Source organism: Pristis pectinata, chromosome 5, assembly GCF_009764475.1.
Source record: "Pristis pectinata isolate sPriPec2 chromosome 5, sPriPec2.1.pri, whole genome shotgun sequence".
Lineage (NCBI taxonomy): Eukaryota > Metazoa > Chordata > Chondrichthyes > Rhinopristiformes > Pristidae > Pristis > Pristis pectinata.
This window is the reverse complement of record NC_067409.1, coordinates 34,897,279-34,912,797: the sequence shown is the minus strand read 5'-3', so window position 1 is coordinate 34,912,797 and position 15,519 is coordinate 34,897,279. Positions and strand designations below refer to the sequence as shown.

The following is a 15,519-nucleotide window of genomic DNA, read 5'->3' as shown; positions in this document are numbered from 1 at the left end:
ACAATCTGATCTTCTGTTTTTCCTTCCAAAGTGGATGACCTCACATTTATCAACATTGTACTCCTTCTGCCAGACCCTTGCCCACTCATTTATCTATATCTCCCTGCATCTTCTGCACAATTTTCTTTTTCACTTAGTGTATCTGAGTTTGCTGATGACACTAAACCCACTCTTCCAAATTGTTGATGTATGTCGTGAACAATTGTGGGCCTAGTACCAACCACTGCGGCACTCCGTTCACCACTGTCAACCAGAGAAACACCCATTCATCCCAAATCTCTGCCTTCTATTGGTTAATCAACCCTCTATCCATGCTAATACATTACCCCCCAACTCCATGCATCCTTATCTTATAGCTAAGTCTTTTATGCGGCACCTTATCGAACACCTTCCAGAAATCCAGAGTCCAGAGAATTTTGCTAAGTTATCACAAACGCCTCAATTTAACTTCTGCCATTTCTTTCAGTACCCTGGGATGCATCCTATCAAGACCAGGGGACTTGTCTACCTTTAGGCCATTAGCTTGCTCAGCACTACCTCTTTACTGATAGCAATTGTATCGAGGTCCTCACATCCCATCACATCTCTCTTTGGCATGTTAGACATGCCCTCCACCGTGAAGACAGACATGAAATAGTCATTCAAAGCCTCAGCCATTTCCCCATTACCCAATATTAATTCCCCCTTCTCATCTTCCAAGGCACCTACGTTCACTTAACTGCCCTCTTCTGCTTTATATAATTATAAAAGTTTTTAATATCTGTTTTTATATTTTGTGCTAGTTTACTTTCATAATCTATATTCCCTTTCCTTATTGCTTGCTTAGTGGTTCTTTGTTGCTTTTTAAAATTCTCCCAATCTTCCTGTTTCTCACTACTCTTGGCGACTTTGTATGCATGAACTATTAATTTGATGCCTTCCTTTGTTATTCAAGGATGGCTCTCCCTACCTTTATTGTCCTTGCTTTTAACTGGAATATACTTTTGTTGATTACTGTGAAAAATCTTTTAAAGTCTTCCACTGTTCCTCAACAGTCCCACCATACAGCCTATGTTCCCAGTCTACACTAGCCAACTCCTCCCTCATTTCCTTGTAGTCTCCCTTGTTTTGGCATAATACACTGGTTTTAGATCAAGCTATTGCACCCTCCATTTTTATCAGAAATTCAATCATATTGTGATCACTCCTTCCAAGAGGGTCCCCAGATACAAGATCATTAATTTTACCTGTCTCATTGCACAAGACTAGATTCAAGATTGCATGTTCCCTTGTAGGTTCAGTAACATGCTGTTCAAGAAAGCTATCACAGATGCATTCTATGAAGTCGTCCTGAAGACTTCCTCGACTAACTTGCACATTGGGCGAATCGAGTTGAAGTCCCCATGACAACTGCTGTCCTATTCTTACGTGTATCAAACATTTCTTGGTTTATTGCCTGTGCCACTGTAATGTTATTACTTGGTAGCCTATAGACAACTCCCACCAGTGATTTTTTTCTCTTTACTATCCTTAATCTCTACCCAGATAGATTCAATATTCTGCTCCTTAGATCTTGTATTGTCTCTCACTGATCTCATCCTTAATTACAAGTGCTACCCCAGCTCCCTTACCTATCCTTCCGTATTATCTGATATCCTTGGATATCTCCACTCTGCAACCACGTTTCTGTAATGGCCACTAAATCATACCCCTTTGTACTGATTTGTGCCACAAGTTCACTGACCATGTTTTGAATACTGTGGCATTCAGATGCAGTATCCTTACACTCATTGTCCTTTCAGAATCTAGTAATCTTTGTGTCCTTTGCATTTGACTTTTCTGTAGAAAGGACACAAAGATTACTAGATTCTAAAAGGACAATGAATGCAAGGGCATCATGGTATCTGCTGCTACTCTCAAAAGGTAAAAGAAGTAACATGGAGGACACAGTAGTGAGGGAGGAAGACAGAAGAACGACAGGCATACAGAAAGAAAAAAAAATATAAAACAAAGAAAATGTTAGAAGACCATATTTCCATCTTGCTGCATGCAATGTCCAAAAAAGATCCTTGTGTGTGGCATTCACTTAGTATTGTAGATAAACCTTGATTTCTATTTCATATTTTTTAAAACAAAAAACCTCACATCCAAATGCCATAAATATGGTAAAAATATTATAAACTCTCTATAAATGAGTAAATCCCAAAGCGACATTTCATTTGGTTGATGAAACAACTAATGAAGCAAAGTGCTTTTTGACTTTCCATTCTTCAAATGGTTTTTTACATTTGCTCTTGTATTACTATCTTGAACAACTGCTCTTCCTTACTTCTCCCTATGAATCACAGGATCATAGAAGTGTACAGCACAGAAAACTTGTCCATGCCAACTGTGATGCCGATCTATGTTAATCCCATTTCCCTCTATGCCTTTCGTATCCAAGTACCTGCCCAAATGCTTTTTAAATGTGGTGATTGTAAATGCCTCCACTACCTCCTCTTGCAGATCGTTCCAGATAATCAGCGCTCTCCCTCTGTGAAAAACTTAATCCTCAGATCTCTTTATAATTTTCTCCCCTCTCACCTTAAACCTATGCCCTCTAGTTCTAGACTCCCCTGTCCTGGGAAAAAGATTCTGACTATCCATGCCCTTCATAATTTTATAAACCTTCTACATTCCAGTGAGAATAAACCCAGCCTATCCAATCTCTCTCTGTAATACAGTCCTCCACTCCAGGCAACATCCTGGTGAATCTCTTCTGCACTGTCTCTCTATTGCTATTACATCCTTCCTTTAATGCAGTGACAAGAAATGTGCACAATATACCAAGGGCAATCTAACCAATGTTTTACACAACTGCAATATGATGTCCCAACTCTTATAGTCAGTCTTGGCCTACGAAGGTAAGCATACCAAATGCCTTTTTTACTACCTTATCCATCTGTGTCACCATTTTCAGGGAGCTATGGATGTGCACCCCAAAGTCTCTCTGTAAATCAACACTGTTAAGGTCCCTGCCATTTACTCCATTTGTCCTAACAGAATTTGATGTCCCAAATTCATTATCTTACACTTGTCTGGATTAAATTCCATCTGCCACTGTTCCACCTTACTTACCAGCTGATCTAGGTCCTGCTGCATCTTTAGAAAACATTCTTTGCTATCTACAAATTTTGACTGTATTGGTGAAAAGGATCAGATGTTTGATCAGAATTCATACTTAATGAGTTATTGCTTCCTCTGTCACCAGTGATACAAACTGGAATTGGCAGTTTAGTGTATAGAGTTGTGCATTTTGTCACATTTGTCCATCTTGTGTTGCTATGGTGCTGTCTTACCAGAAGGCATCAGGAGGGGAAGAAAATTAAAGATGGCTTTACACAGATGAACAGTTTATGTTTTTGTCTCCCTCTTTGCATCACTATAACAAAAGTTATTACAGGGTGGGTACACCAAACATCCTAGAAATATACCATTTGAAAATTTGTTGTGTATCCTCCTTGGTGATAAAGCTTATTAGTTATGGAAAGTGCTGCCACTAAAGCAGCTTTGTCAAGTTGCTGTGAAATGATTTTATAGACAGCGTTGCTGAGCTGCTGGTGAAAGAAGGGAACATTCAGGATGTAGTGTAAAGGGAGGGAACATTAAGGACGTAGAGTCAACCTCACCAACTCATTTTTCCTGTTATATGCTGCAGCACACAGACATTGGCTGCTCAGAAAAGTTAATGTAAAAATACTCATGAAAACCAATTGTAAACAGTTTCCTGCTGATAGCTTTTCTCCCCTTACTCCTCTGTATGTCATCTCATCACTGTTGAGAGCTCATCAACACCCTTGCCTCTTAAAGATAAAACCTCCTGTTCACCTATCTCTGCCCCACCCTCTTCTGGATTCAGTTCTGGCTTAGATCCCTCCTCTTCCCACCAACCCCTGTAGCAATCAAAACCCCAAACTAGATGTAGGATCGGGTTAAGATCTTCCTCAAATCACTGTGCTTTCTTGGGATCTCTCAAACTCCAATGATATCCAACGATAAATCTCCAACAACTGTACACAATCAAGGCTCATCCAACCAAATACCATCAAACCCACATAAGAGAATTTCTTCAGCAGATATGCTGGTGCTGAATGTTGTATTCTCTGCTGCATTAGTTGGATCATCACAATTCAACATGCAGCACTGGTGTCAAAATGACATGCACAAGGTTTGATGCCATGCTCTGCCTCTTCTAAACCTTCCAGCATTGATAAATTATGTGTGAGCAACCATCTTAACTAATTTGCTGGGCAGCATGTTGTACTAAAAATATATTCTGAATCTGAAAACAAATTGAAACTTATCAGCATCCATTGTGCTGAAATAAAAGAAAAAGATTTTTACTCAAACTATCTTCACAACATCAGGTAGAGCAAAGGCGATAGTGTTGTGCCACCTAAATAATTGTTAGGTGTAGTCTCCTGCAAAATAATTCCACATTTCTGCCATTTACATATTATGTTGGCAAGCATCTTCTCAAGAATGTCAGTGTATGTTCATTAGGGGAACAGAAGAAAAGCAGAGGGCATAGCCTTGTAAATTCTTCACATTAATGAGACTAAAGTTGAGAGGTAGTAATATTAATAGCATAGCTCCTGTAGGCCAACCTAAAATGTGCAAGAAAGTGAGGCAAAGGAGTTTACAAAGTCCATAGTGATTATAGTAGCTTTATTTTTTTTTAAACTGATAAACTTACTCTAGCCAGTGGATGAGAAGCAAAAACTGCAAATGCCAAGATTCCAATATTTCAAAATGCTAACCCAATGTGTACTTAAAATATATGTCTCTTTTATTCTGCACAATGGGACAACAGTTCTCTGACTTCTGAGTTTAAATACATTGTTCTGACCTATTGGAGGAAATCATTGGCTCTTGTCCACAATAGATGCAGTTCTATTTTGCACTGTTGCTTTCTAAACAAACCCCTTTAAGCCAGACTTCCAATTTTGTTAGCAACAAACAACCTGCTGAAAGAACTCAGTGGGTCGAGCAGCATCTGTGGGAGGAAAGGAATCGTCGACGTTTTGGGTCGAAACCCTGCATCAGGACACAGGAAACCCTGTCTGACAATATTACTAAAACAGATCATCACATTGCTCCTTGTTGAAGCAAGCTGTATACAAATGTATTTTCTTATATTACAACAGTGATTACAATTCAAAAGTACTTTGCTCGATGTAATGGGTGTTGGGATATCCTGAGATTGTGAAATTTGGTATAAAATGCAAGTTGCTATGTTATTAATTAGTAATTCTACATAAGAGAGCTTGATTGGTGGGTAAAATGAGGATGTGTTTGATAGATGAGAAATGGAAATTCAAAACCTGCAGATGCTAGAAATCTGAAATGAAAACAGAACATGGTAGAAACATTCAGTTGGTCAGACAGCATCTGTGGAAAGAGAAACAGAATTAACATTTAGATTGAAGACCCTTTATCAGGGTTTTCTTAAGAATGTACCCTCGCCATATTGTGCAGTATTTTTGTTTTACATGTTTGACAAACTGCAGCAAAGCAGGTGTTTAAAATAAAAAAGTCTCTAGAATAAATGTCATAAAAATCACACCTTAACAAAAAAGTAGTGGTCCCTTTGGTATTCTTTAAAAATGTCTAATTGCAATTATGTACGGTCATGGTATGACCACAACTGGCCTACTGTGGACCATTTTGGTCTCCTTGCCTAAAAAATACTTGCCACGGAGGAAGAACAGCAAAGATTCACTAGACTGGTTCCAGCAACAGCAGGTTGCTGTACAAGGAGGTATCAAGTTATCTCAAACTGTATCCTCTAGAGTTTAGAAGAATGAAAGAAGATCTCATTGAAACTTACAAAATTCCTCTTTGGGCTCAACAGGGTGGATGCCAGAAAAATGGTTCCCCTTGCTGAGGAGTCTAGAGCCATGGATCATAGTCTCAGGCTAAACAGTAGATTATTTTGCACAGAGATGAAAAGAAATTCCTTTGTGCAGAAGGTAGTGAGTATTTGAAACTCTCTTCCATAGATGGCTGTGGAGGTTCAGTCATTGAATTTATTCAAATATGGCAATAGTGCAGGAAAATGTAACAGATGTAAGATTAGCCATGATATTGATAAATTGCAGAGTAGCCTCAAAGGATTAATCCATTTTTAAATGAATTGGTAAAATGAAATGCAGATTTATGTGAAAAAAGAACAATAAAAAGTCAGTTTATTCTTTTCAGTACTTACTGAGTGGAATATTTGATCAAAGGAGCAGGTATCATGACTGGTTTGAAGAGGGTGGGGAAGTTACAAAGATGCTTCAGGACAGATGTCCAGTGGATTCTACAGTCAGAGACTGAGAAAGGAGCCACAGATTCATTATTTATAGCAAAAACAGAAATGCTGGAAAACCTCAATAGGTCATGCAGCAACTGTGGAAGGAACAGGATTAACATTTCAGGCCAATGATCATTCACCAGCACTGAGAAAAGTTAAAGGTAAATAAGCCTGAAGTGACAGAAGGTGGTGCAGGGTGGTGAGGGGATAATGGGACAAAGAGCAAAAGTAAAAAGCCGCACCTCTGTTGAAATGAAACTCGACATAAGGAACAACAGTCAATCTTCCAAATGGGCACGTTATAGCCTTCCGTACTCAACCAATTCATGTAATCAACCATTCCAGCTTTGATTCTCACATGTCAGCATTAAGGTTTTTTTCCTCCTCCTGCTAATTTCAGACATTTCCTCTCCTATTTCTATCACTCATAAAAATACCTTTATTCCTCCACCCACCAGCAAAACCTTGGCTATTCAATCTCCTCTGTTCTCCTTATTACAGGCATTTCCTTTAGAAATCAACCCAAGATTTCCTTCTGTTTACTCAGTATCTCTCTCTCTCTCTCTCTCGATAGATAGATATTTCCTGACCAGTATTTTCTGTTTTTATTTCAGATTACCAGCCTCTGCACTTATTGTGTTTCTGGTTCTGCATTTGTAGGTTTGGTAGGGTGTTTAAGGACTTAGATCCAGTGACAATGAAGGACCAACTATATATGCAATATACGTATTTTCAAATCCTGATATTGTGCAACTTGGAGGGGAATTTTCAGGTAGTGGAATTTTCTCATCTGTATAATGTTGGACGGGAGAGACTGCAGGTGCTAAATACATTTTGTGCTCTAATTATAGAAAGTTACACTTTTCTGAAGATTACATGTAGCCAATCTGGAAATCTCTCTAACTCATTAGATTTTCTTTGTTGAAGAATTGCAGCCTCAATATCATTATCAGGAACTAATGTTTTTAAAATTTAAATAAGGAAATTACAAGGCCTACCAATGGCTTGATTTGGACATCACTGGAGAAATTATAATGAACCTGTACATCACAACAATGGAGGAAAGAAAAAAAATCCCAAAAGTTCAGGAGCATTCAGATTGAGATCCATTGGATGTAACCTCTTGAATGCTAATGAGATAATTGGCATGTGGAATTATAAAAGTACTTCGTGATTTAGGAGAGTAAGTTTCCATATATAATATTTATATTTAAAACAATCGAGTCTACTGTATGTAATGCACCTGCAGTTACTTACAAATCCATGCTTGGGCCTGTGATCAACTGAGAATCTTCTAAAAGCGATCTCCAGCAATTTTGCACTCCCTCAGGATTTCACAGGGATGAATACTGAGGTTTTCATGCTCCAGCTTCTGGAATGGGAATTGAACTGGGAACATTCTAACTCAGATGAGAATGCTATCAATTGAGCCACGTCCTAGATTCTGGCTCCCCAATCCAAAATTGATAATAACTGACCATATGCATCAGATATATAATCTGGTGAATCGTTCATATTTTGGTCATGCAACAACAATCCTGCTCAGTACTTTATCCAAGTTGAGATGATTATCTTAACAATTCTGGAATATGAATAGTACATTTAAGAATGTTATGTTTTGTAGCAATGCTCAGGTCAGGTTCACATTGTCACATTTGGGCTGAAGTACCAGTTTTATCAGGTTTTAATTTTATACCCAATTAGACACCTATCAGAGTGACATATTGGATGCCAACTCTACAAGTTATTGACGTGGATAGGAGTGGCAAGAGACTATGCAAGGATAATAAGCAGGTACACCAATTTGGCAGTTGTAACTGCTTTGGTTCTGCAGGAGTTGATTTGGGGTTGCAACCAGTGAATATTTATAAACAAATTAGATGGTGAGATTGAAAGCCCAAGTATCAAAATCATTGACATAAAATGATGGCACTTTGGGCAGTGCAAATGGAATCATTAATTTTTAAAAAAGGACATGAATAGATCAAATGAATAAGCAAAACTGTAGTAACCATACTTCAATGCTAACAAAGTTAATGTCATCTACTTATGGGCTTAAAAGAAACAGGTAGTGAAGATAAAGAAACAGACTAATGTTTGCACATGGACTTCAAGAGAGTAGATGTGTGCTGCAGCTGTGCAAAGCAACATATGAAATACTATGAGAAATCAAGGGGACCACATTTCAGGGAGGATTTACTGGGTTTGGAGGGAAATACAACAAGAATCTGCAAGAGCAAATCCAAGGTTGTGAGGCAAGATTAGACAAACCAGGATTTCAGAAAATGAAGCAGAAATTTGATTATCTAAAAATGAAAAGACTGAAGATAATAAAAAAGCTGAAGTTGAAACTCTTCTGCAAAACAGCAAATGATGTAAATTGTTCATCTTAAGTCTGAGATTGCTAAATATTTGTCAACCAAATGTAGTAAGGAAATGGGACAAAGACAGATCAAATGTAAAGAGTCAGTACACTGTTAATGGCAAGACCCTTAACAGTGTTGATGTACAGAGGGATCTGGGGGTCCAAGTCCATAGCTCCCTGAAAGTGGCTGCACAGGTTGATAAGGTAGTAAAGAAGGCATATGGCATTCCTGCCTTTATTAGACGAGGCATTGAGTTCAAGAATCAGGAACATATGTTGCAGCTTTTTAAAACTCTGGTTAGGCTGCATCTGGAGTATTGCATTGAATTCTGTTTGCCCCATTATACAAAGGGAGTGGAGGCTTTGGAGAGGGTGTAGAAGAGGTTTACCAGGAATGCTGCCTGGATTAGAGGACACGTGCTATGAGGATAGGTTGGACAAACTTGCATTGTTTTCTCTGAAATAGCAGAGGCTGAGGGGAGATCTGATAGAAGTTTATAAGATAATGAGAGGCATAGGTAGAGTAGACAGTCAGTATCTTTATTTCAGGGTTGAAATCGGTAAAACTAGAGGGCATGCATTTAAGGTGAGAGGGGGTAAGTTCAAAGGAGATGAGTGGGGTAAGTTTTTTTACACTGAGAGTATTGGATGCCTGGAATGCACTGCCAGGGGTGGTAGTGGAGGCAAATACGATAGAGGCATTTAAAAGCCTCTTAGATAGGCACATAAATGTGCAGGGAATGGAAGGATATGGACGTTGTATAGGCAGAAGGGCTTAGATTAGTTAGGCGATTAATTACTAATTTGATTAGTTTGGCACAATATTGTGGGCTGCAGGGCCTGTTCCTGTGCTGTACTGTTGTATGATTTCTTCAGTCTAGTTACCGAGCTCCCAGTACTACAACTATAGTCAGCAATATAGAATGAAGAGGGGTGGGGAAATGACCTGCGCTGCACACTGTAACCATTAGATAAATGACAAACGGATTCATGTTTAGTGTCTTTTTTTTAGACCTCGTGTACAAATTAATGGCCTGCTTCTCCAAGAAGTACACTCTAAACAAGCCGGGGAAATCCGCCGAGGAAAGCAGAACGACCTCCCTTACGGCATGCTTCCTTCAACAGTGTCAATCTATACTTAACAACAGTTGTGATGAAAAATGACGCACCATCTGTAATCAACCAAATATGGAAATGCTAGACTAACCAGGCACTCCTTCATTCAAGGCACACCAACAAAATGCCACATTATTTTTTTTTGCTTTAAGAATAATCACTGACATTAAAGCAGGCAAATCTTTGGAGAAAAGTTTGCACAAACTCTTAATCCTTAAGGCGAATTTGAGCTGAAAGAACATTGCTGCAAAACAGCTGAGCCAAAGCTTTGCAATTGGAAAACGGTCATAGTGATTTTGCGGCGTACAAAAACACTCAGTCCCTTACCCAGCCGTCATGGCAATATTATAGAACGTGAGCCAGGCAGTAGCCAACGGACTCAAATGCTTCTTCTTACTTTCTTTCTCTTCCACCAAACCACCTTCCTCACTAGGCGCCATAGTACTGACTAAATCAAGAAAGTTCAGAACAGCTGAAGCCGACAGCGGCCGCGCACCGCGCGCCTCGCCCCCGCCCAGAGATACGCGGGCGCGCGCCTCGCCCCCGCCCAGAGATACGCAGCCGCGCGCTGAAAGAGCAAAAATTGCCCCAACTTTTTTTAGCCGCACAATTCACATTGTATTCACTTAACGTCGCTGAAAAATTTTGGGAAATATTTTTAATCTGGAATATTACATTATTCTTTGCAAGTAAAGCTGCTAAATTTATATTTGCGAAGGTGATGAATGATTTCCAAGTCACACCTAAAAGTTATGTTGCAATTTTCCAAAACAGTAGTTATGAGTACTGCGTGAACTTCTGATTGCCTTGCGATAGGAAGGATGCGGCTGTGCTGGATGGAGTGCAGAGGAGATTCACCAGGATATTGCTTGGATTGGAGGATTTTAGTCATAAGGAGAGATTGGATAGGCTGGGTTTGTTTTCCCTGGAGTGAAGGAGGTTGAAAGGTGGCCTGATAGAGTTGTATGAAATTATGAGTGGCATAGATGGGATAGATATAATCTTTTTCCCTTTGTAGGGTATCAAAACCAAGAGGGCATAGAATCAGGTGAGAGGGAGTCATACTGCGCGGAAACAGGACCTTTGGCCCAATGTCCATGCCCGCCAAGGTGCCCTCCCATTTGCTCACATTTGGCTCATATCCCTCTAAATCTTTCCTATTCACGTACCCGTCCAAGTGTCTTTTAAATATTGTTATTGTACCTGCCTCAACCACTTCCTCTGGCAGCTCATTCTATATATGCACCACCTTCTGCATGAAAAAGTTACCCTTCAGGTCCCTTTTAAATCTTTCCCTTCTCACCTTAAAGAGGAGTTTTAAAAGAGATCTGAGTGGAAAGATTTTTACACAGAGAGTGGTTGATATCTGGAACACGCTGTCAGAGGAGGTGGTGGAATCAGAAACAATCAGTATGTTCAAGAGACATTTAGACAAGCTCTTAAATAGGGAAGATATTAGAAGGATACGAACCTAATGCAGGAAATTGGGATTAGTGTAGATGGGCAAAAATGTCGGCATGGATGTGATGGATCAATGGGCCCATTTCTGTTCTGTACAACTCGAATGACTCAATGACATTGCGTCATCAGCCTGGGGAATACAGTAAAACTCCGATAATGTGTGATTGTTTGGAGATGCTGATGGTTCAGCATTTGGCACACAGAACGCTGATGCCTGTGTTTCCTTTAAACACACCAGAGCCCTGGTCTCCACACTCCCTTTAGCACCCTGGACTCCAGTTCCTGCATTCTCCCTGATATAGTGGCGTCCCAGTTAAGATGCTCCCTCTAACACATCTAGGCACTGGTTCTTACATTCCATTTAAACACAAGGGGCCTGATTCCTGTACTCCTTGCAGCACAACAGGGCTGTGGTTCCCATTGTCCCTCTTTCACACTTCTCTTTAAACTCAAGAGTGCCCCAGTTCCGGGGCTCCACTTAAATTCACTGGTGTTCCAATTCCTGCATTCCTTTTAAACCACCCCAGTTCCTGTACCTCTTTTATATATTGATGCAAGGTTTCGACCCAAAACATCGACAATTCCTTCCCCCTACAGATGCTGCTCGACCTGCTGAGTTCCTTCAGCAGATTGTTTGTCGCTCCAGATTCCAGCATCCACAGTCTCTTGTGTATCCAGAACAAAGGGAATGTCTGTGATAGTGTGGAGGTCAAGATTTTCCAGGTGACACAACGTTTTCAGTGCTGTTTAGTTAGAGCAGTCAGAGGGATAAAAAAAACAAAAGCACATATTGGAACTGTGAGGTGCAGATACAAAACAGAGTGTTGCAGAAATCTGAAATAAAAGAAAATGCTGGAAATCCCCAGCCCAACAACAGCTGCAGTAACACACAAAGCACTGGAGAACCTCAAAAGGTAAGGCAGCATCTATGGAGGAAAACGGACAGTCAATATTTTGGGTCGACACCATTCATCTGGACTAAAAGTCAGGGGGGAGACAGCCAGTATAAAAAGGTGGAGGGAAGGAGTGGAGCAAGAGTTTTTTGTTTCTTTCCCTAATCTGAGTTTCTTTCCCTAATCTGCTCTAAAAACAGCTGTTCCCAATTATCTCTCCCTAGCTCCTATCCAATACTCTTGTAATTTTCCCTCCCCCAATTTAATACTTTCCAGCAAAGTCCATACTTTTCCTTATTTATAGCTATCTTAAAATTTAAGGAGCTCTGATGACTGTTTCCTAAATGTTCCCCCACTGGAAGGTCAGTCACCTAGCCAGGCTCATTTCCCAATATATGGTATTGGTATTGGTTTATTATTGCCACTTGTACCAAGGTACAGTGAAAAACTTGTCTTGCATACCGATGGTACAGATCAATTCATTACACAGTGCAGTTACATTGAGTTAGTACAGTGTGCATTGATATAGTACAGGTAAGAACAATAACAGTACAGAGTAAAGTGTCACAGCTACAGAGAAAGTGCAGTGCAATAAGGTGCAAGGTCACAACAAGGTAGATCGTGAAGTCATAGTCCATCTCATTGTATAAGGGAACCGTTCAATAGTCTTATCACAGTGGGGCAGAAGCTGTCCTTAAGCCTGGTGGCACGTGCTCTCAGGCTCCTGTATCTTCTACCCGATGGAAGAGGAGAGAAGAGAGAATGACCTGGGTGGGTGGGGTCTTTGATTATGCTGGCTGCTTCACCAAGACAATGAGAGGTAAAGCCCCATCCTCTAGTTGGACTATCTACATACTGATTTATGAAACTCTCCTGGATGCACCAAACAAATTCTACCCCATTTAACCCTCTTGCACTAAGGAGGTCCCAGTCTATACAGGGGAAGTTGAAGGCACTGATGACCATCCTGTTGTTTTTGCACCCTTCCCTAATCTGCCTGCATATCTGTTCATCAATGTGGCTATTGGTGGGTCAGTTGTATAATCCTATCGGAGTGATTGCGCCTTTCTTCTTTTTGTGTTCTACTCGTATAGACTTGGAGGATGAGCCCTCCATCATGTCGCCTTTTGAGTGCAGCTTTGATATTGTCCCTGATTAGCAGTGCAACTCCTCCCCCTCTTTTACCTCCTTCTCTATCTCTTGTAAAACATCAAAACCCGGAAACATAAAGCAGCCAGTTCTGTCCTTCTCTTAACCTGTAATGGCACAACATTGTAGTTCCATCTATTGGTCCACGCTCTTGTTTCATCTTCCTTACCCTTAATACTCACAGTCACCATTGCGGACACAAGGGCAGTCTTCTGGAGAGTGAACCTATGGAGAGCATCTGGCCAGAATGGTGTCCCTGGCTGTGTCCTTAGATCCTGCTCAGTTCACCCGGTTTGGGTATTTGCAGACATTTATAACCTCTCCCTGTTTCAATCTGAGGTTCCCACCTGCTTTAAGAAGACCAATATTATCCTGGTATCTAAGAAAAACAAGGTAACGTGCCTTAATAACTACTGCCCAGTGGCTCTGACATCCACCATTATGATATGCTTCAAGAGGCTGGATGTGGCACGTATTAACTCCACCCTCCCAGACAACCTCAACCCACCGCAATTCACCTACCGCCAAAACAGGTCTACAGTGGAAGCCATCTCCCTGGCCCTACACTCATCTCTGGAGCTTCTGGACAATAAAGACACCCACAGAAGACTATTGTTTATTGACTACAGCTCTGCCTTCAATACTATAATTCCAGGCAAAATTATCACCAAACTCCGACACCTGGGACTCAATGCTTCCCTTTGCAACTGGATCCTTGACTTCCTGACCAATAGACCGCAATCAGTGAGGATAGGCAGCAACACCTCCGCCACAATTATTGTCAACACTGGTGCCCCACAAGGCTGCACCCTCAGCCCCCTACTTTACTCTGTATACACTCATGACTGCATGGCCATATTCTGCTTAACTCATTATACAAATTTGCAGATGATACCACCGTAGTGGCCCATATCTCAAATAATGATCAGTCGGAATACAGGAAGGAGATAGAGAGCCTAGTGACATGGTGTCATGACAAGAACCTTTCCCTCAATGTCAACAAAAGAGCTGGTTATTGACTTCAGGAAGGGGAAGGGCAGTGCACAATGGTGCTGAGGTCAAGAGGGTTGAAGGCTTCAAGTTTCTAGGAGTGAACATCACCAATAGCCTGTCCTGGTCCAACCACATAGATGCCACAGCCAAGAAAGCTCACCAGCGCCTCTACTTCCTCAGGAGGCTAAAGAAATTTGGCATGTCCCCATCGACCCTCACCAATTTTTATCAATACACCATAGAAAGCATCCTATCCAGATGCATCACAGCTTGGTGTGGCAACTGCTCTGCCCGTGACCGCAAGAAGCCGCAGAGAGTTGTGGATGCAGTTCAGCACTTCACGGAAACCAGCCTCCCCTCCGTGGACTCTGTCTACACTTCTCACTGCCTCAGTAAAGCAGCCAGCATAATCAAATACCCCACCCTTTCTGGACATTCTCCCACTCCCCTCTCCCATCAGGCAGAAGATTCAAAAGCCTGAAAACACATACCACCAGGCTCAAGGACAGTTTCTATCCCACTGTTATAAGACTATTGAATGGTTCCCTAGTACGATAAAGTGGACAGTTGACCTCACAATCTACCTCGTTATGACCTTGCACCTTATTGTTTCCCTCTGTTGCACTTTCTCTGTAACTGTAACACTTTATTCTGCATGCTGTTATTGCTTTACCTTGTACTATCTCAATGCACTGTTGTAATAGATTGATCTGCATGATCGGTACATGTGACAATAATAAGCCAATTTACCAATTTACTCCTTGCATTGAAATAAACACATTTCAACCCTTCTGTCCTATTGCGTATATTACCTTGCTCCTGCATGTCCTTCCTTACAGACTTACTGGTCATGACGTGCACCTTCCCCTCAATCCCTCCACCTTCTGACCTGCTGCTCTGGTTCCCACCTCCCTGTCAAACTAGTTTAAACATTTATTAGAGCTCCCAAAATGCATGACTTGACAACTAAGGATCACTCCTGCAGGCTGAATGAAGGCATTTATCAATGTGATCACGTTATCAGCATTTGATTTTCCCAATATGCAGGAGACCACATTATGAGCAACAGGTACAGTATACTGGTTTGGCAATATCTGTGCTGCTTTTAAAATTAGCTGCATGCAGCAGATGATTCCTGCACATTCCTTTGGTTGCACTCTTAGGTTAGGGTGGAAGAAGGAATTCAAGAAGCATGTTGGCAAACCAGCAGTTCTTCAAGATAAGGA

The 15,519-nt window shown here is 40.9% G+C and overlaps 1 protein-coding gene across 1 annotated transcript in view; it reads right to left on the bottom strand.

Annotated features, from left to right (window-relative positions):
• Nucleotides 1-10,237, bottom strand: part of hacd1 (3-hydroxyacyl-CoA dehydratase 1) — a 34,800-nt gene extending 24,563 nt beyond the window's left edge. The window contains exon 1 of the mRNA XM_052016583.1: nucleotides 10,125-10,237. Within this exon, the coding sequence (XP_051872543.1) occupies nucleotides 10,125-10,237 (113 nt within the window). The remainder of the gene's footprint in view (nucleotides 1-10,124) is intronic.
• Nucleotides 10,238-15,519: the final 5,282 nt, after the last annotated feature.